At 31.0% G+C, this 21,448-nt stretch overlaps 2 protein-coding genes across 2 annotated transcripts; one reads left to right on the top strand and one right to left on the bottom strand.

Moving 5' to 3' along the window:
- The first annotated feature begins 16,465 nt into the window (after nt 1–16,465).
- Nucleotides 16,466–17,951, top strand: GMD1 (GDP-D-mannose 4,6-dehydratase 1). Its single transcript, XM_022885648.2, has one exon. It carries the CDS (start codon nt 16,581–16,583, stop codon nt 17,700–17,702), a length of 1,122 nt encoding a protein of 373 aa, XP_022741383.1. The 5' UTR covers nt 16,466–16,580; the 3' UTR covers nt 17,703–17,951.
- Nucleotides 17,952–18,203: 252 nt separating this feature from the next.
- On the bottom strand, nt 18,204–21,425 carry LOC111292972 (uncharacterized). Its single transcript, XM_022885649.2, has 6 exons — nt 21,269–21,425; nt 21,085–21,168; nt 20,898–20,982; nt 19,037–19,125; nt 18,720–18,831; nt 18,204–18,589 (listed from the first exon to the last, which is right to left on the bottom strand). The coding sequence occupies exons 1-6, from the start codon at nt 21,389–21,391 to the stop codon at nt 18,366–18,368; spliced, it is 717 nt and encodes a 238-aa protein (XP_022741384.1). The 5' UTR covers nt 21,392–21,425; the 3' UTR covers nt 18,204–18,365.
- Nucleotides 21,426–21,448: the final 23 nt, after the last annotated feature.

The raw sequence follows: 21,448 nt of genomic DNA, 5'->3' as shown, positions 1-21,448 counted from the left end.
TTTAGTAAGAAAATTCATCACCAACGAATTTCAAGCATCATTTGCAATTTTCTTCTAATCCAATTACCGGAAAATTTGTTATTTTTTAAAAAATTTACATGATACAAACAAATAAATATAATTATAAAAATTACAAATTTATTTGTCTAACACATTTTTAATTTTTTATGTTGTCAAATGATTTAAGTATGTAAGTAAATAAACAAATAAACAAATCAATATGCAAATCAATAAATTAAAAATAAAATTAAAAACAAAAAAATGATTGCCATGTGTCCAAAACAAAGAAATATAACTAAAAGTTCTTTCTTTAAATCACCCCAATCAATTTATTTAATGCCTTGATTAACCATCTAATTAATTTTTATGTTCATCTTAGATTTTTTGAAATTGAAAAATCTCACATTTAGGAAAACTTTAATTTATTGTATAGAGAGATATAATTAATATACATTATATTTTTTATTTTTTTTACTTTTATAAAATTAATTGTTATTGATATTTATTGTATTGATTAAATGCGTCTTTCTATAAAATTCTTTGCATATTTGATTAAGGGCTAATTGTTTGATTTTTAAATTGAGACCTTAATTAAAAATACTATAATAACTAAAATTTGAAGTTTACTAACTTAACAACAAAACACAAATTAATATCCTAAATTAACCCCAAAACATTAGTTAATGTCCTAAATACCCCATTTAGAGTTAGTTGAGAAGTCCAAACTAACACTAAAATTGTGAGTAAATATCCCAATTAACCCACATTTGTAAGTTAAAAGTCAAATTCATCCATCAAATAATTATTTACGACACAATTTGGGTGGCTAAAAATTAAGATTCAAATTCCCATGGAGATAACTTTAATATATTTTATAGATTTTAGATTTGCTTAACGAATCACCTTTGAAATAAAATAAAACTCTCTAAAACTAATTAACAATAACATTAACTAACATTGACATAAGAATGTTATTGATTTTAATTATTATTCATATACACTAACTCAAAATGGTTTGGATTAGATGGAAAAAATTTGATAGGAATGTAAATGACAAATGTTCGATGAGTAGTTCATGGATATGTTAACTTTTTATTTATTTATACTCATTTATTAAGTTTAATAAATTATCATAATCAGTATTTTAAGATTCATAGCTAAATGTACAGATAAGAACATAATAAATTTTGTTACTATTTGATTCGTTTATGCCCCAATATAAACAAACAAAGTATTCGATGAATAATTCATGAATAGTTTTGATTTTTATTTATTTATTAAACTTAATAAATGAGGACGAATAATATTTCAAAATTTATTAATTAAGTAAACAGATCATAAATATAATAAAATTTGTTCATATTTGATTTGTTTATGTTATAGATTTTAATACATGTGGAAGAGCATAATGCATGAAAATGTTGATAGTTGATTTTATACTATTTTATAATAATTTTAATAAATTTTTTTTAACAAATTATCTAAATGAGTTGTCTCATAACCAACAACAATAACAAAAAATTAAGTCTTACATCCTATAACTCTAAGGTTAGCTATATGAAAGGTAAAAAAAATAAAAAAAAAATCATGTTAAGTCATACTTTTGAATATTCTTACACCACTCATTTTAATAAAAAATAACCTTTTCATCTACTCGTTTAATCCTCATTTCATTTCTTATTCTTACATCCACGTCTTTTATGGCTACTTCTAGAAGTTTTGATTTCTCTTAAATCTAAAAACTCATTTCTCTTAACTAGTGCACAGATAGGTTTACATTTCACATGTCCAAACTATCTCAAACGGTCCTCTCTCATTTTTTCCTCAATTCAAATTATCCTTAATTTTTCTTAAATCTCTTCATTTTTTATTTGTCTCTTCTAATCTTACCAAACATTAATCTAAGTATCCTGATTTTAGCTATACTTATTTTATTCTCATATTGTTTCTTAACGGCCCAACACCCAATCCCATATAATAATACAGGTCTTATAGTTATTTTATGTAACTTTGCTTTTAACTTTAAAGGTATGTTGTGATCACACAATATACCGAACTCATTTTGCCATCTCACCTATTGTGCTTGAATCCTGTGATTTACATCTCTTTCTATCTAGGCATCGCTTTGAATAATTGATCTCAAATAACAAAAATAATTACTCTTTGGTAGTATCTCACCATCCAACTTAATCACACTAGCATCTGCTTCTCTATGAATCTTAAATCTATGTTCCATATATTTAGTTTTAAATATACTAAATTTAAAGTTTCGAAACTCTAATGTATGCCTCTATTTTTTAATTTCGTTTTAAAATCATCACTATTCAACAACTAAAACTATATTATTGGCAAATAACATACACCATCATTAAAAGCTCATCAAAGCACCTCTCAAGGAACTCTATCGTATCCTTTCTTCAAGTTGATAAAATACCATATATAGATTTTTTTTCTTGCTCGAAAACCCTCCAACAAAGGCTTCAATATGTGAATTACTTTTATTATGGAGTGTCCTAGCATAAACCCAAATTGGTTTTCAAAGATAATGATCTCATGTTGTAATTTACATTCAATTACTCTCTTTCAAAGTTTCATAATATGATTTATAAGTTTTATTCTTCTATAGTTCGAACAATTTTGTATATCACATTTATCCTTGTATAAAGGCACTAGAGTACTCTTCATCCATTCTTTTGAGTATATCAAGTTTGGTTGAAAAGATCTATCAACCATCTTGTTCTTATTTCATTCATGCATTTTCAAACCTTAATCGAGATTCTATCTAGTCTTACAATTTTCTTTTCTTTCATCTTTCTCAAAACCTTTTTAACTTCATATCTTTTTAAAAAAATATAATTTATATCTTTAAAAGGTATGTTAAGCTCACCTATATCATGTTTGATGACCATGACATCAAAATTAATCTAAATATTATTAATAGTATAAATACTATCAATAGAGCCCAAACGATTCACCTAACTAATTAAAATGTTAAATTTCTTGTTAGATAAGAGTTTAAGCTTGTCTCGCTTCTCCAAGCTTAATATAAAATGATTAATGTCATGTTATAATAAAATATTTAATTTTGTATTGAACTTTAAGAATTTTTAATGTAATACTTAAATTATAAATTTATAAATTAATATAGTATTCAAAAAATTATTTGTTCGTCACGTATCATCATTTAAAATTATTCACGTTAGGATGAATCTCACATTAATTAATAAATTAATAATTCAAGTATCATATTAAAAATTTTTTAAATTTAAATATCAAATTAAATATTTTACTATAATTAAAAATTATTCATGATATTAACCTAATAAAAAAATACTCCTAAATTTAATCACTCGTTAAGAAAACCTCAATTGTACGATGGAGATATGACATGCATTCTGCTAAAGCCCGAGCCTGCCTTTAACGGTTTCAGGACTTAAGGCCTGGGCTTGCAGTGGACTTCATTGAGGTTAGCGGATTTAAAAGATTCGACTGCTTTGCAGTTTAATGTTTGGACTGGAGAAGCCAGTCGAATCTGAAGATTTTGACACGTGTACAAACCGGTCAATGGTTCTAATTGCACCACACCATTAAGATCCAAGACATTTTTTTTTTTTAAAACTATTATCCTAGTTATTTTGGAAAATATTCATAATTTTTGGTAAAGCTATCCTTTCTTCGTCGGCCTTCTAAATCTATACTTTCTACAAATCAAAATTTTATTTTGTTTTACTTCGTCTTTCCACAATTTTTTGTCTTTTTTAGTATTTCATTATCCAAAATTTCATTATTTTACTTTATGGACATTACCAAATAATGCTACTAAGACTTGAGCCACCAAAAATTACAGGGAATGTGTTTTTAATAATTTTCAAAAAGATAATGCTTAAAATGAACGAATTAAGGGAAAAGGCTCAAAAACTTTCGAATAAAAATTTGATAATTATTTAAATTTTTGATATTTTATTGTAATTAATCAAATTTAAAATTTTTCATTTTCAAATCAATTGAATTTTTAAATATTTATTTTTACCTAATTGAATCTATAAACTTTTATTTTCACTTCAACTAAGTTCTCGATTTAAAAATAAATAAATATTAACAGTTAATCATTTTTTTAATAAAAACTTAATTAATTGTAGTAAATCGATAAAGATTTGAATGATTTTTAAATTTTTATTTATAGCTTATTTGAACTTTTTGCCAAAACTAAAAGAAAAAATCTATGAAATTCAATATGCTACATTTATGACCATTGATTGGTTTTTATATACACATGGCCAAATCTCCGTAATGGACTGACCTTTGCAGTCCAATGTTTGGATTAGAGATGAGCCAAAGCCGGATTTAAAATATATTTTGGTTATTTTTTTAATTCATGTAAAAGACTCTACAAGAGTTTCGTTTTAGTTATTACAGAGGTTCAAAGCACAAGTTATTTTCAAAGTTCTTGTGGAGTTTTAGTTTTTCTTTTCAATTGCTGTGGAGGACAAGTCCAAAATAGTGATACATGGCCGAGGAGTTATGGAGGTTTTTAAACCTAACGGAGGACGAGAAAGAAAGGATCACACCAGAAAGGGGAGATTACAAGAGGATAAAGAAGAGGAAAACAAATGGATGGTCGGGAAACTTTTAATCAATCGTCTCTTTAACAAAGAAGCAATGATTGGAACATTTCGAGTAATCTGAAAATTATCGAGGGAGATGTAAGTCTCCTATCTTGATGTAAATCTCTTCCTTTTCAAGTTTGCAACGAGAAGTGATAAAAAGTGGGTTATGGATGGCTCCCCATGGTCTTTCGATAAACATTTACTGGTAATGCAGGATTACAGTGGCTTGCTGAAAGCAGATGAATACAACTTTGACGTTGCTACCTTCTGGGTGAGGATTTATAGCCTTCCGCTAGGGATGATGAATGGGAATATGGTAGAAAGGCTGGGCAACAGGATTGGGTGTTTAAAAAAGTAGATGAAAACAAGAACCGAACTGGATGGGGAAGATTTTTATGGGTTAGGGTGGAAATCAACATAAAAGAACCATTAAGTAGGGTCGTAGTGGTGAACAAGGGAGAAGGTAGAGCGGATATCTGGGCAAGGTTAACTTATGAACGGCAGCCAACTTTCTGTTATAACTGCAAGCCGTTGGAACATGGGAAATCTGAATGTCACACAGATGAGGCAGATCATGATAATAAGGGAAGGATGAAACAATATGGAGAATGGCTATAAGCTTCACCAGCAAAGAAATGTTACATGATGTGTAAAGAGGGGACATGGTGCCTTAAGAAATATGACGGTTTTTAGTTTAACTGATCGAGTAGTCAAGCAATAGCAACATATGAGACTGTTAGTGGTGACAGATTAAAGGAAAGGTTAAGAGATAGCAGATCGGCTTATCAGAAACAACAAAAATTTTATAACGAGAAGGCTGTGCATGGACCAAGCCAGAAAAATCTGAAAGCAAGATTTTGAATGCAACCCCAAGCACGAGATCTAAAGAGAATGTTGCAGGTAGTTTAAATGAGGAAGATATCACCACGAAATTTAAGGATGCAGTCAGCTAGTGTGACCAAGGAAGTAACTTTTAAAACGAACCTAATGTAGGCACATATAATGAGATTATAAAAGTGAAGGCAATATCTGAAAGGGACTTCCACAGCGGACAATAGAAACAAAAGACACGTTGGCTGGGGGACCTATAATTGACATGGAAAATAAACAAACAAATTGAGGTCTATGTGGAAAAGGAAAGCTAGAACTATGGACAAATCATTGAGCTGCAGGACAAAAAAAAGGTGAAAAGAAAGGATAGAGATAAGCTGATGGATTACATATTCATGGCCTGGACAGAGAAGAAAAAAGGCACAGGGATGAATAAGAGGAAGACCTGAACAAGAGTGACAAAACGGCAGATACTGGAGCCAAATCTCGCCGAGCACAATAAGGCTTATTGCATGTAATTGTCGTGGGCTTAGGAACCTACAAGCAATTTGAGCCCTTAAAGACATAAAAAGGAGAAAAGATCCACTTGCAGTTTTTATATGTGATACAAAATTGCATGAAAATAAATTAGATAGAATCAGGAGGAAATGTGGAATGAGTTCGTGTTTCGGAGTAGGCGCAGAAGGCAGAAGTGGCGGTTTAATGATAATGTGGAGAGAAGATATCGTTCTAAAACTGATGAGCTTTTCGAAACACCATATAGATATGGAGTTCAAATGGGAAGCAGAAGGAGAGCTTGGGCGTATCACAGGTTTCTATGGTGAGCCAAATGCAAATAACATGCATGTGCCATAGAAGTTGCTTCAGGCATTATCACACCAATTAGACAAAGTATGGATGTGTTTTGGAGACCTCAATGAATTGATGTGGGATAACGAGAAGAGTGGAAAGAGACTTAGGCTTGAACACCAAATGAAAGCCTTCAGAGAATCTGTAGAGTATAGTGGTTTAGTTGATATGGGTTATGTTGGTAAGTGGTATACATGGGTAAGAGGAAGAACAACTGCAACACTCATTCAAGAGAGGCTACATCAAGCCTTAGCAAATGTAAGTGCTATATGAGTTTTCCCATGGCGATGGTAAAACACTTAACGGTTGCAGTATCTGATCATTGCCAATTGTTGGTAGATATAGAAGGGTACAAAGAAAACAAACGGACAAAGAGACAAAGGAGACGGCTCTTTTTGAAGCTATGTGACAAAGGAAAGTGAAGATATATTCCATGAAGTGTAGGCCAAAGGAGAGTATGTAACAATAATAAAAACCTCTAAGATGTGGGGATGGAGCTGGTTGGGTGGCACAAATGATAATATCAGGGGATTAAGGTAGAAATAGCAGTTTTAAGTAGGGATATCCAAGACTAGCAGACAGGCTATTTAACAAATGAAGGACATAAGGAAGAAATAATAGCCAAAGAAAAACTGAATATTGTATTAGAGAAGAAGGAAATCTTTTGGATCTAAAGAGTAATAACCAACTGGCTGAACGAAGGTGATAAAAACACTGCCTGTTCCCATGCATAAGCCTCAGACAAGAAACGCCAAAATACCATCAAATGAAAAGAAGACCTGAATGGAGAATGAGGAGAAAAGGACAAAGAAATCCGGGGCATAGCCTTTGAGTACTTCTAAAATCTATTCAGAAGCCAAAAATCTCAAATTTTTTATGATATACTTGAGGCTCTTGAACCCCTAGTGACAAACGAAATGAATAATGACTTGCTAGCAGAATTCAAAGAAGAAGAGATTCATACAACCATCAAACAGATGCACCCTACCAATGCGCCTGGAACGGAAAGTATGCTCACTTTATTTTTCCACAAATATTTTATTGCTAGTTCTAAGATAACTAGATATTGTTTATCTGTGCTTAATAGTAAAGAATCTTTAGTTAGCATAAACAATACAAACATAGTCTTGATCCAAAAAATAAAGAACCCAAAGCACATGTCTTAGTTTACGCCTATTCTGTGCAACGTCATTTACTAAATAATCTCCAAAGCCATTGTCAACAAGTTTAAAATCCTGTTACCTAGATGGATTAGCGAATCACAAAGTGCCTTTGTACTTGGAAGATTTATCACTGATAATGTATTTGTGACCTATGAATTGCTACACACAATGAAAAACAAAAAAACAAGGCAAATAAGTCTTTTTTGCATTAAATTAGATATGAGTAAAGCTTATGACCGAGTGGAATAAAACTTCCTAGAAGCAATGATGTTAAGAATGAGATTCCATAAAAATTGGTTGTCCTTGGTGATGAGATGTGTTACATCTGTTTCTTATTCCTTTATTATGAATGGATCTATGACTGACAAATTTGTACGAAAAAAAGGTTGACGATAGGGAGATCCTTTGTCATCATATCTATTTCTTATCTGTTTTGAAGGATTGTCAGGTTTACTCACAAGATGCCAAAGAAATGGACTGATGACAAGAGCAAGGGTGAGCCAACAGGGCCCACAAGCCACTCTTCTATTCTTTGCCGATGACAGCCTGTTGTTTGCAAAAGCCAACAGGGATCTAAGCGAAAGGGTAAATAGCATGCTATAGAGATATCAAAATGGCTTAGGACAGATGATAAATTTTGATAAATCCCTTTTATTTTTCAGCAGTAACACAAGATAAGAACATAGAAATGAAGTGAGAACATCTTTGAAATTTGGGTGCTATCAAATCCAGAGGAATACCTAGGCCTCCCAACCATGGTGGGAAATGACGAAACTTCAGGGATCTAAACCGAATTAGAAAAAAGATACAAAGGTGGAGCCATGGAATGCTATCAAAAGAAGGCAAAGAAGTATTTATAAAAGCTGTGCTACAAGCCATCTTCTCTTATGCAATGAATTGCTTTACATTGCTAAAATCCTTATGCAAAGAAATAAACAGCATATTGAGATCTTATTGGTGAGGTAATAGAAATAGTTGGAAAGGGATACACTGGCTACGCTGGAGCAAAATGTGTATGCCCAAAATGGAAGAAGACATGGGCTTTCGTGACATAGAAGACTTTAACAAAGTGCTGCTGTGTAAACCAGGATGGAGACTGCTACAAGGGACCTCATCACTAGCTTATAGGGTAATTAAAGGAAAGTGTTTTTCTAGCATGCAACTGATGGAATTTGAGCTAAGGAACAACCCATCCCTCACGTGGCAAAGTATATGAGGGGCACTAGGTCTACTCAAGAAGGAAACAAGATGAAGGGTGGGGAACGGTGAAACAATCAGAGTGCGGAAGGACACTTGACTGGAGGTACAAGAAAAATTAAAACGAGTCGAGAGAGGAAATGGACGTTAACATGCGGATTAGTGAACTGATTGATGCAGATACAGGGAAATGGAAGAAGGAGCTGGTTTTTAGCACTTTCTCAGTTGAGGAAACAGATGTCATTTATGCCCTACCAATTGGCACTCTAAACCAATCGGACACCCTAATTTGGGACTTTAACAACAATGGTATATACTCAGTTAAAAATGGCTATAGGCTTCTGAGAGCTGACACAGTAAGTGGTGTAGCAGACCAAAACAGAAACAAATGGGAGAAAGCTCACTGGAAGCTATTATGGAATGCGACTGTGCCGAGCAAAATATAAGTGTTCGCATAGAGGATGAAACATGATATTCTACTAGTGAGATCTAATCTAACGAGGAAAAATACTCCCTGCTGGAGGCTGTCCATGGTGAGAAGAAAAGGAAGAATCTGTGCTGCATACTATACGAGACTGCCTTGCAGCGATTGAGATCTAGTCACGTATAGGAACCAATTTGGAGGGGAAGATTGATAACTTCATGTCACAGCAGACTGGATGGCAAAGGAGGCAGATCAGATAGAGGCCAATGTCTTTGATGTGTTTCTTACAATAGCTTGGGTAGTATAAAACAACAGGAATGGAGAGATGTATAGAGGACCGAAAAGGAACCCTGAACAAACAACATGTTTTATGTTGTCATACTTTAGAAGAGTTTAAAGCAACTCAAGAACAAGTTGCAATACAGTGTAATAACATAAGGGAATGCTGGAAGGCGTCGCTTGAAATGGTGGTGAAGGTGATCTTTAACGGGGCTTTTAATAGAAATCTTGGAGCTGGTGGTGTGGAGGTAATAATCAGAGACCATAAAGAGAAAGTACTGGGTGCCTTAGCAGCCACATTACAAGGTATTCATGATGCATGGATGGTAGAAAGCTGAGTAGCTATTAGAGCTTTATTATTAGCTAGAAACATGGGGTTTACGAGAATCCTACTGGACGGAGATGCGCTGAGAATCATTAAAAAACTAAAAAGCGTAGATTTTAATTTTTCTCCATGTAGTATTATCTTGATGAAGCCTGAATGCTCATAAGAATAATGCAGAGTTACCAGATAAATCATTCATACGTGAGGGCAACATGGCAGTTCACAAACTAGCAAAGTTTTGGGAACTGTTGGAGGCAAACGTAATATAGGTAGAGGAATGTCCAAGGTTCTTACTGAAAACTATTAAAAAAGACTAATAAATTTCATTAATACAAGAGATATTTCCTTTCAAAAAATATAAAAGACTCTACAAAAGTTAATTTTATTTAGGAATTAGTATTAAATCTTACCTATAAATTAGCATAATACAAATATAATATATTTTTTTGAGAATAAAATTAATTATAAAGTCTTGTTATGATAATTTTTTGAGATAATTTTGTATCTTGAACGCAAAAAAGATCAAATTTATTTTTTAACAAAAAATACAAGTATTTATCATGATCAAATACAATGGGGACACATTAAACATTTATAAATCAAATTTTGAGAAATTATCAAAATTTCCCATTTCATAATAATTTGATAACATGATGGTAAGGAGTAAGGAATCTACCATGTCACGATTGTGTTTTAGGATTAAACTTTTAAAATATTAAATTATAAATCCAGATAATGGGTAGGCTTTGAAAGAGATAGAGATTTTTTGTTTTCAAATTTTTATATTATATTTATTTTCGTACCCATACGAAATGAATATTTTAAATTTATTCGCATTCTATCTTAATAAATATTTAATGGGTATGAGTAATTTTCGTATCTATAAATTTATTTTAAATATTTAAATTTTTATCTTAAATATTTATGTAATTTTTTAAATAGATCTATTAAATGTATTTTTAAATAATATATACTAGTTTTAATTAATTTAAAATAATAATTTATATAATAAAAATTTTATTTAATAAATATATATAAATATATATGTAAGATAAGAGTACGAAAAGGATGTTACATTATCTGTCTTCATTCTTGTATTTAATAAAAAATTTAAAATTATATTTCTCTTTATCTCCATAACGTAATATTCATCTAATTTTCACTCAGATAAAAAATCAAAATTTTCATTGAGTATTGATAAAATTACTATTTCTAATTATAAAAAAACACACGATGAAACCTAAATATGATTAAATAAGTTCTTGATTAGTTAATTTCTTTAATTTTATTTTTTTTTGACTAAGAATATAAATTTCTTCATCCAAATTTAACATGAACTTAGAGGTGACAATTGAGTCGGTTCGGGCGGATTTAGATTGAACTATTTTCAGTTTCGAATCTTTTATATTCGGATTTATTTTAGGTTTGGATTGTTTTGGATTTTGATTTTTTCAAATTCGGATACTTTTGGATTTGGATTTTTTTAGATTTAGATAATTTCAAATTCAAATAATTTTGAGTTCAGACAATTTCGGAAATGGACTATTTTAGATTCGGATTCTTTTGGATTCGATTGATTTGAGTTGAACGAGTTTACTATTTAGACAAATTCCAAAATTTTTTTAAATTTTATAAGTTATAATTTATAAACATATTTTTTTAATTTAGACTTAAGAAGTAATTTTATTTTTTATATAATTAAATAAAAATATTACAAAAATGTACGTTAGCATAACATTATTTGACTCAATTGTTATAATTTTAATTATTTTATGACTTGCAAGCAAGAAACTAAAAGTCTATATGATATGATGTTAGCAATTAAAAGATGATTATAGAACCATATGCAGGAATAGTTTAACATTTCAAGTGATTAATAGCAATTAAAAGTCCATATAACATCAACCATTAGAAGTCTTGAATGGAACAGGTCCTCACTGCCTCACAACTCTAAATTTTTAATTTGCAAAAATAAAAAATCAAAATACCTAAAAAATTAAGCAAACCCTAATACCATATCATAATTCAATTTATAACTCATAAGTCAATTAGCTATTCTTAAAACTAACGGTGCACCCGAACTTTTCTTCCTTAAATTTATTTTCTCCAATCTCACCCTTCTTCCTTAAGTCTACTACCATGAGTCTTCGTCAACAAACTTCCAATCGACGGCAATCACTCCCAACTAGCGATTGTAACGAAACCTAACAAGAACAGCGAATCTTAGTAACAACCAGTTTCATTCTTCCTCTATTTTATTTTATTTTAGTTTTTGTTGAAGTCAATCAAGTTACATGATGCCAAAGTAAGCAAAAATAATAATAATAATAATAATAAATTAAACTCTAATATGAAGAGTAACATATTTGTATGTTAATAATGGTTTGTTTGGAGGTTTTCTTATGGCTTTTCTTTTTAATGAAATAGACATGTTTACTGCAGTGCAACTTTCAAAAACATTTTCATGTAATCATGACATATAACTTGAACAATAAACAAAATTAATTACATGGCGCAAACCTCAAATAAAACTCTTGTTGATGAAGGTGCATGCAATAAACAAAATTGGATATTGATTATTAAGCTTCTAAACATGGAACTTTTTGTTTAGCATAGTCTCTATAAATTGTGCGATTTTTAAATTATTATGTTATACTATTTTCAAGTGTTAACTAGTACATGCAATTAATATATTTATATGATTTATTTTTGTTATATAATATTATTATATTTTCATTATTCTTCATATGGGTTTGATGGGATTGATCTATCTTAATTTTTTTTTTCAGATACATACGTGGAATCAAACTCTAATGGTGATGATGGCCCTAACATTATAGATTGCTCTACAACACCTTCTTCTGCTTCTAATTCTTCAAAAAGGCAAAAAAAAAAAAATCCAAATCCAATGTTTGGACTATTTTTGTTGCGCTTGATGCTAAAGAGTTGTTGGTATGTCAAGTGAAAAACAATGATACCAAAGAAAGAGCTAGATGCAAGTTTTTTGGGATTGTTATGATTGGTGGGTCTTATTCAGGTACGTCTACCATACATCATCATATGGAAAAATGTAACAAAATAGATCTTTCTAATGAGGATGTGAGTGGAAGTAAAAAATAGACCCACTTGTTGCTCGTAAAATGATTACTGAAAGTGTGATTGCCCATGGATATCAATTTAAGATTTTGTTGAGGATGTTAAACTTAGAGCCTCTCATTCCTATTTGAATAATTATTTCTAACCCACTTGTAGGAATACTTGTAAGGTTGATTGTTTGAAACTACAAAATAAAATGAAAGAGAAAGTTAAATCTAGCATGAAGAAAATTTTAAGTAGAATTTCTTTGACTGTTGATATGTGGACATCCTGTACTATTGATGGATATATTTGTTTAACTGCACATTTTATTGATGATGATTGGAAGTTACATAGTACAATTTTGAAATTTCGACACGTGCCACCATCACATACTGCATTTCTTTTGTATAACAAGATTTATTATTTACTAAAAGAATGGAGAAATGAGAAAAATTTTTTTAGCATTACTTCGGATAATGCTAGCAATATGGATAGCATGCAAAACCTTTTACGTGGCCATCTTGATCAACAAGGTGCATTGCTATGTAATGGAAAATTTTTTCATATTCATTGTATTGCTCATATATTGAATCTTATTGTTTAAAGGGGTTTATCAGTCATTAATGAACCCTTGAAAAAAATAAGAGAAAGTATAAAATATGTGGAAGGTTCTGAAGCAAGAAAGATCAAGTTTCGCGAATGTGCAATTCAATCAAATTTGAATTATTCAAGAGGATTGCGGTTGGATGATGTAACTAGGTGGAACTCTACATATTTGATGTTAGTTAAATTCGTTTACTTTCATAAAGCTTTTGAGAAGTTGAGTTTGTCAGATGGAAATTATGATATACTTTCAAGTTTTGAAGAATTTATTTGGATTGAGAAGGTTTTCAGGTTTTAAAAGCCTTTTTTTGAGATCACCACTTTGTTTTCAAGAATAGACTATCCCACTAGTAATTAGTAATTTGTATTTTGAAAATGTATGGTAAATTCAAAAAAAATTCGGAATATGCTTGTGTCTAAAGACCCAATAATGGTACTAATGGCAAAAGAAATGGACAATAAGTTTTGTAAGTATTAGGATGATTACAGTATGGTGTTATATTTTACAGTTATACTTGATCCTTGTTTTAAGCTGCAAATTTTACAATATCTTTTGCCAAAATTAGGTAGTGGATATGAAAGCAAGTGGTTGGATGTTTTAGAAGAATTGAAGCTACTTTTCAAAGAGTTTGAGAATCAAAGTAATATCCGTTTTCAATCATCTATGATGCCTTTTGATAGTGATCAAAGTAATGAAAGAAAAGTTTCTGAAAAAATGATTGTAAGTTTAATATTTATTTTATTTTTAGCCAAAAGTTTAATATAAATAACTTTAGTTATAAATTATTACTTATTTCTCAGATAAAAAGTATTTAGTTTTTTTTTTCTTTTACTTTAATTGTAAGTTTGTTATTATAATTTGATATATAAACTTACTTTATTATTATAGGGATTTAAAAGTTATAACATTGTATCTATTTCACATAGATCAGAGTTGGATGTCTATTTAGATGAAGCAAGAGAAGATTATGAGATGCAACTTGATGTTCTTGATTATTAGAAGACACATAAATTTTGATATCTTATCCTTTCACTCATGGCTAAGGATATACTAAGTATTCCAATTACCACAAATGCTTCTGAATCAATATTTAGTATGAGTGATAGAGTTATCGATAAATAAAAAAATTGCCTTAGACACCATAATGCAAAAATATGGATTACCACTTGTAATTGGTTGCATGGATACGTTACGACAATCAATCAGAATGGTAAGATTTTATTGTCATTGACTATAATTTTATCAAGGTTTTTTTTTTTTTTTTTTTTAATGATCATCTGATTATTTTTATATATGTTATTAGATAAAGAAGATGATGAAATATTGAAATTTGGGAAGACTCTACCAATGTTGAATTAGTTTTCTTATGGCAGAGGATTAAGAGTTTTTTTTATTACAATGTATGTTGATATTTTACTTTATAATATATTTTTTTGTTGTAAATAAATTTGAAAAATTTTTATTAACAATAATTGTTGTAATTTGTAGAGTCAAATTTTAGATGATCGGGTGACTTAACCTTGATGATGGTCATTATTCTTAGAAAATTTAAAACTTTGGTTATTTGACTTTATGAATTGAAAAACATCTTTTATTTTATTATATTTGCTTGATATTGTATGTTTAATTTAATTATTTAAATTTTTTTCATCTTTATATTTTAATTTTAAAATAATATATTTTAATTTATAAGATAATTTTATTTTATTTTCAAGTAAAATTAATATTTTAATATAATATGTTTGAAACATTAAAAAATATAACTTAAAGTTAATTTTTTTTTTGTTAATAATGGTATTAACGTTTTTCTCAAAACATCAAATTAAATCAAATATTAAAATTATAATATATTTTTTTTATACATGAATTATCAATATATCAAAATTAAAATTTAATTATATGAAATAAGTGTAATGAATCAATAATATATTGTAAATGACTTTTTATAATGAAATTAAATGTTAAATTAATGATATTAGTTTTTGTTTTATATTGATAATTATTGTAAATATAATGACATAGTTTTAAAAATCATTAAATATTAATATTTAGTGTGTCAAATTGAATTTATTTTATAATCAAAATTAAAAATTTAATGCTAATTTTGTTGATTATTATTGATATAATTATTTAATAATAACATTTTTAAAATTTAAAATTTTTAAATTAAAAAAATATTTATTTTTTGTTTATTTAAAAATTTACATAATTATAGTTTTGATTTTTTTTATTTAATTTAATTTTTAATGAATTTATATTAGATTGATCTTAAATTTAGATCATTACAAATTTGAGTTATAACGTGTTTGAATTATGACGAATTTGAATTGTATTGGTTTCAATTTTCTCGGATACAAATTTTTTTTGAGTTTATATTTTTTCAGATTCAAAATTTTTTAACTTTTTTTTATCAATTTAGTTTAAATTCAATCCTGAATTAATTTAGAAAAATTTTCGGATTCGGACGAGTTACCTCTACATGGACTCCATCATCAGCGATCTAAGTACAAAAACGTGTTGCATGAGTAGTGATGGCAACGGGTCGGGTTCGGGGCGGGTTTTTGCTCGCTCCGAACCCGACCCGATTTTAAATATGCAATATCCGAACTCGATCCGACTCGACATTTGTATAAAATCAAATCCGATCCGACCTGAAATTAATAAAATATTATTTTAAATATAAATATAAAATTAAATATATATAAAAATATATATAATTAAATATAAAATTAAAAAAATAATTTTTTTATATATATCGGGTCGGATAGGATCGGGTTTGCTCAAAACCCGACCCCGACCCGAACCCAAAAATTTTTTTTACTCTACTTGACCCGATACCTGATTTTAAAAAAAAAAATATCGATCCTAAGAAATTGAGTCGGGTCGAAACCCGACGGGTTCGGGTGATTTTGCGCACCCTATTCATGAGTACAAAAAGTCAAATTTCCTACTGTCATTAACCAATAATAAAGACAATTCACCGCACTCAACCAATCAAATTGCACCGCACATTTAACTTCTCAAGGACAAAATCGTAAGTTCATATGATATTTATATCTTTTTCATTGACCATTTTATCGTCCTCTATCTCGACACCCCCCCCGCCCCCGGCGGCCCCGTCTCTTATAAAACTAGCAATCGCTTACAAGAACTGAAGCCGCGCCTTCTTCCATTTTTTTCCCCTAAATCTAGTCAATTTTCTCCACCATATTCCGCCTCCGAAATGGCAACCAACAGTGACAGTTTCCCGGCCGGATCCGGATCTGGATCTCCCACGGTTAACGGCGACGCAACTCCTGACCGCAAGATCGCGTTGATCACTGGAATCACCGGTCAAGATGGTTCATACCTGACCGAGTTCCTCCTCAACAAAGGCTACGAAGTCCACGGCTTAATTCGCCGCTCTTCCAACTTCAATACGCAACGTATTAATCACATCTACATCGACCCGCACAATGCTCACAAGGCTCGGATGAAGCTCCATTACGCTGACCTCACCGATGCTTCCTCGCTTCGTCGCTGGCTCGACTCTATCCGACCCGACGAGGTTTACAATCTGGCTGCCCAATCCCACGTGGCGGTCTCTTTTGAAATCCCTGATTATACTGCTGATGTGGTGGCTACTGGAGCCCTCCGATTGTTGGAAGCCGTTAGATCCCACATCGCCGCCACGGGTCGGAGCCATATCAAGTATTACCAAGCAGGATCTTCGGAAATGTTCGGATCCACTACTCCGCCGCAATCTGAAGATTCCCCATTTCACCCCAGATCTCCATACGCAGCTTCCAAATGCGCCGCGCATTGGTACACTGTCAATTACAGGGAAGCTTACGGGATCTATGCCTGTAATGGAATTTTGTTTAATCACGAGTCCCCGAGGAGAGGAGAGAATTTCGTGACCCGGAAAATTACTCGGGCCGTTGGCAGGATCAAGATTGGGTTGCAAAGCAAGTTATTTTTGGGGAATCTGCAAGCTTCGAGGGATTGGGGTTTTGCTGGGGATTACGTGGAAGCTATGTGGATGATGTTGCAACAAGAGAAGCCAGACGATTACGTTGTGGCGACGGAGGAGTCGCATACGGTGGAGGAGTTTCTGGAAGTGGCATTTGGGTATGTTGATTTGAACTGGAAAGATCATGTGGTGATTGATAAGAGGTATTTTAGGCCTGCCGAGGTGGATAATTTGAAAGGTGATTCAAGTAAGGCAAGAAAGGTTCTTGGTTGGAAACCCAGAGTTGGGTTTGAGCAATTGGTGAAGATGATGGTTGATGAAGATATTGAATTGGCTAAGAGGGAGAAAGTGTTGGTTGATGCTGGTTATATGGATGCCCAGCAACAACCTTAATTTACAGCCTTTGGATGAAAATTTATTTCATGTTTAATTTAATTTCAAGTTTTATGTTGTTTTAATTCATTTAATTCCTGGAAGTTCATAATGATGTCACTCTGAAATTCCATTTTTATTTAAGGAAAGCCTGATATTTTGCCTTGAAACTGGATCTTATACCTTCAGTTTGAACTTTGAAGTGAAGTGGTCCATCCATGTACAAGCTCAGAATATGAGACTTTGATCTTTATATTGTGATTTGTTTCACTGTTTGTGTCGCCCGATTAGATCACGTGATGTGTCGAGGATTGAGGACATGCATTGCCTAATAAGCTTTGTGAAAACCAAACTCTTGATATGGTTATAAGTTTGATTCAAATGATTGGATTGATTCCTGATTATTACTTTGAAAAAGAGAGGTTTAAACGATGACCTTTCTCTACGACTATATTATGTCGGCAGGGGCAACATTCTCTTTCTTGATTTCATAGGCATGAATAAATCACAACCGCCTTCACATTTAATCCGAAAAATTACTCGGTAAACTGTATTAAAAACTTTGGTGACCCAAATGTTAGTAAGCAATTTGTATCCGGCACAAAATAAACATCAATCTCAATGAAGAATAAAGGGTAAAAGAATATGTCAATTAATTTACAGATGAGATAAAAAGAAAAAGTGTCAGTCTAATTGGGCGTCTGTAGACGTTGAACTTTGGTTTGCAGGTGTAACTCCTTGCTTCGAAGATAAGTTACGAGCTGCAATAGGAACTGCAAATGGCTTGATAGACGATCGAAGAGGTTCAGGCCCCTCTGCAGCAATTCTCTTGCATAATGCGTTACAATTGCTGAGGACCTCAGTTAACCTTCCTTTAAGCTCTCCAAGCTCCACTTGCAATGCATGAACTACATGCATTATACAAGATATAGTCAATCAAGATTTTTAAGAGGAGTCATCAGATTCTACAGAATGTTTAGCCACAGTTAATTTGTACCATCTCTCCCACTCTATTGTTTAGAAGAAAACTTGAATTACCTTCTGATAAATCTTGTGAAGTTGTCTTCATTGTGGAAACTGAGTAATTAAAACGTTGAAGAAGTTTAACTGCCAAAGCATCTGCAACTTCTATTTTGTTTTCTATCTCTTCCTGCAATGAGTTTGTCCAAATGACTATGTATGCCGTACTAAATTGTTATAAAATTGAAATAACAGCACAAATTCTACTTGGTTCTTAATTTAATTGCAGAGTGATGGAAAATAGGAATTTGACATTGAGTACATAATGATCCACAGCGGAACTAATCCACCCATACTGTTCTTGAACTCACAAATTTATGACAGAGATGGCACACCTGTTTCTTGCTAATTGTTTGAGCCTTCTCCTCTTGCCAATCGCGATACATTGAGAACAGCTCCAGCAACACCTTTGGATTTATCGTAGCTATTTTGATAGTCCAAAAAGAAACAATTTAAAGTCAGTTTAAAAAGTTATAACAACCACAGAACAAAATCAGAATATATTGGCACTTGAAGAGCATATTCAAGATCATATTAACCAGTTATAGCCCAAATTAATGTAATTTCTGAAAGGTAGTTACAATGCCTGATAAAGGATTTTTTCCCTCCTCTATTTATTTACTTTTATTTTGTTCTCTTCAGCAAGTTTTACTTTATGCAAGGGCAGTTCCCCAGAAATCTAGGGTTCTTAAAATCTCATACTAGGTTCTCCATTATACTCAACAACAATAGCAACTAGAGTATTTTATAGGTGCATAACTCTGTGATTGAAAAGCACTCTTTACACCATCATTTCGTTTATCTTCTCTTACTGAACTGATAGTAAGCAAATAGACAAATAAATGAATAAAAGCCTTCAATGTATGCAAAGTCAAGAAAATTTGCATGCTAATCTAATGGACCTAAACTGGGAATGGGCACTCCTTATAGGTATATAATTTCAACAGCATAGGGCTTCATAAAAAAACAGAAAAAAAATAGAAATCTATCTTTTACAAGTTCCTTTGAATCTAATGGATTACTCTGACACCACTCCCTAGGGTAAGCAAATATACTAATGTCTCTGTGCTCATTGGCTGCCTTATGAGCTTGATAACCAGTAAAAGCTTAACTCAGCAAAGTAAAAAGTTATGAAATCACAAGGTTTGATGACAGTAGGATATACTGTGATCTTACCAGCCATAACATTCATCACACAAAAGTCTCAGACAATTGCAACCTACATTTCTCTACGAATGAAATAATAAATAACACGTGCCTAATGTTAGCTAAACGCTTCGTTTATAGGATTCGAAAAATTGAAAATAACACAATCTCTATGCAAAAAATAACACAATCCCTATTTGTTTCTGAAAAATTGAAACATATTTAATTTGAAACCAATTACAACAACTATCAGTTTCACTTCAAGCAAAAAGGCTTCATCTTTCTGGGGCCATCAACCAGTAACCAAGCAAAAAGTGATAAAATTTGATCTTATTACCAAAATGATTTTATCGCTAATTATTTGAAATTGTTTTTTTTAGTTGATAATAATTAATTCTTAGAAATTAAAGATCACCATGCTTGGTATTACTAAAAATCAAATATTATTTTGCTTAAAAGTATGAAAATAATCATAGATATTATAATAGTTACAAAAATTAATAATTTTAATATTGTTTAAAGATAATAATTTGTAAAATATTAGTAATATTTTATTTATTTTATAATAAAATATAAATAAATTATTAAATTAATAAATATATTTATTGATAAGTAAATTAATTTTTATAATATAAATTATGTAAATAAATATTTAAATTAAAAAATAAATCTAATTTATTAAATTCATAATAAAAGAAAAAAAAATTATATATAAAAAACGTACAAATTATTTTTGAATTTGTTACAATAAATATTAATATGAAAATATAAAAAAATTATAACATAAAATATTATAATTTTAAGAAGACGGAAGTTTTTAATTCAAATATTAAATGAGTAATATTGAATATTAGAAATTTTATATGTTACTTTAATTAGGTGATTTTGTATTGGTAATAATATGATTACTCTTGGTGATTCAAGATCACCACTAAGTAAGAACACTAAGAACCTACCAAATACAGTGATTTAATTACCATATGTAGGTCATTATAATTTTAGAATAATCACTACCTAAAAAAAATTTTTAAAGAGTCAGATCAGGCTCACCTTGAGCTGAAGATGACGATGGTTTTCTTACTAAAATGTCCGTTAAGCTACCCTCCGTCAGCGGTGTCGTCAGTATAGGAGACGTCTATAATTCAACAACAACAAAAAAAAAAAGAAAATCTATAAAATTCCTTATTTTCTCGGTGAAATTATTTGAAACAATTTTCTAAAAAAGAAAAAAACTTACAATTGTAAGGGATTTGAGCTTCTCTAAAACGGGATCGACTGTTTCTGGTCTCTGAGAAATAGTGGTGATTTGATCGGCAGGACTCTTCATTGCCAATAATCAAAGTTAATTAAACAATAAAGAAATGATTCAACAGAACCCAGCTCGTGAGCTTGCAAAATGTCGAGAGAAATCGAAAACTTACCGGTGAAGAACCAGAGAGAGCAGATTCAGAGGCGCCCATTCCTGGAAGCTTAAAAAATTTTCCTTTTGACCGGAAAATCTGGAGGTGCGCTTCGATAACTACTTCAACAGATTGTTCGCACATGTAACATTAGTTTCCACACGTGTCGGGTTACTGGGGCAACGAGACCCGAAAAAGAAA

This window comes from Durio zibethinus, chromosome 10 (assembly GCF_047325235.1).
Source record: "Durio zibethinus cultivar Kanyao isolate XHJ-2024 chromosome 10, ASM4732523v1, whole genome shotgun sequence".
Classification (NCBI taxonomy): Eukaryota; Viridiplantae; Streptophyta; class Magnoliopsida; order Malvales; family Malvaceae; genus Durio; species Durio zibethinus.
The sequence above is the reverse complement of the archived record's forward strand: the minus strand, read 5'-3'. Positions and strand labels throughout refer to the sequence as shown.

Bases quoted from the DNA above. Each gene is read 5' to 3' on its own strand.
- GMD1 (XM_022885648.2), top strand. From the start codon at position 16,581: ATGGCAACCAACAGTGACAGTTTCCCGGCCGGATCCGGATCTGGATCT.
- LOC111292972 (XM_022885649.2), bottom strand. From the start codon at position 21,391: ATGTGCGAACAATCTGTTGAAGTAGTTATCGAAGCGCACCTCCAGATT. The intron at 21,169-21,268 runs GTAAGTTTTCGA...TTGGCAATGAAG, and splicing joins CTCTCTCTGGTTCTTCACCG to AGTCCTGCCGATCAAATCAC. The intron at 18,832-19,036 runs GTGTGCCATCTC...AACTCATTGCAG, and splicing joins AAACAATTAGCAAGAAACAG to GAAGAGATAGAAAACAAAAT.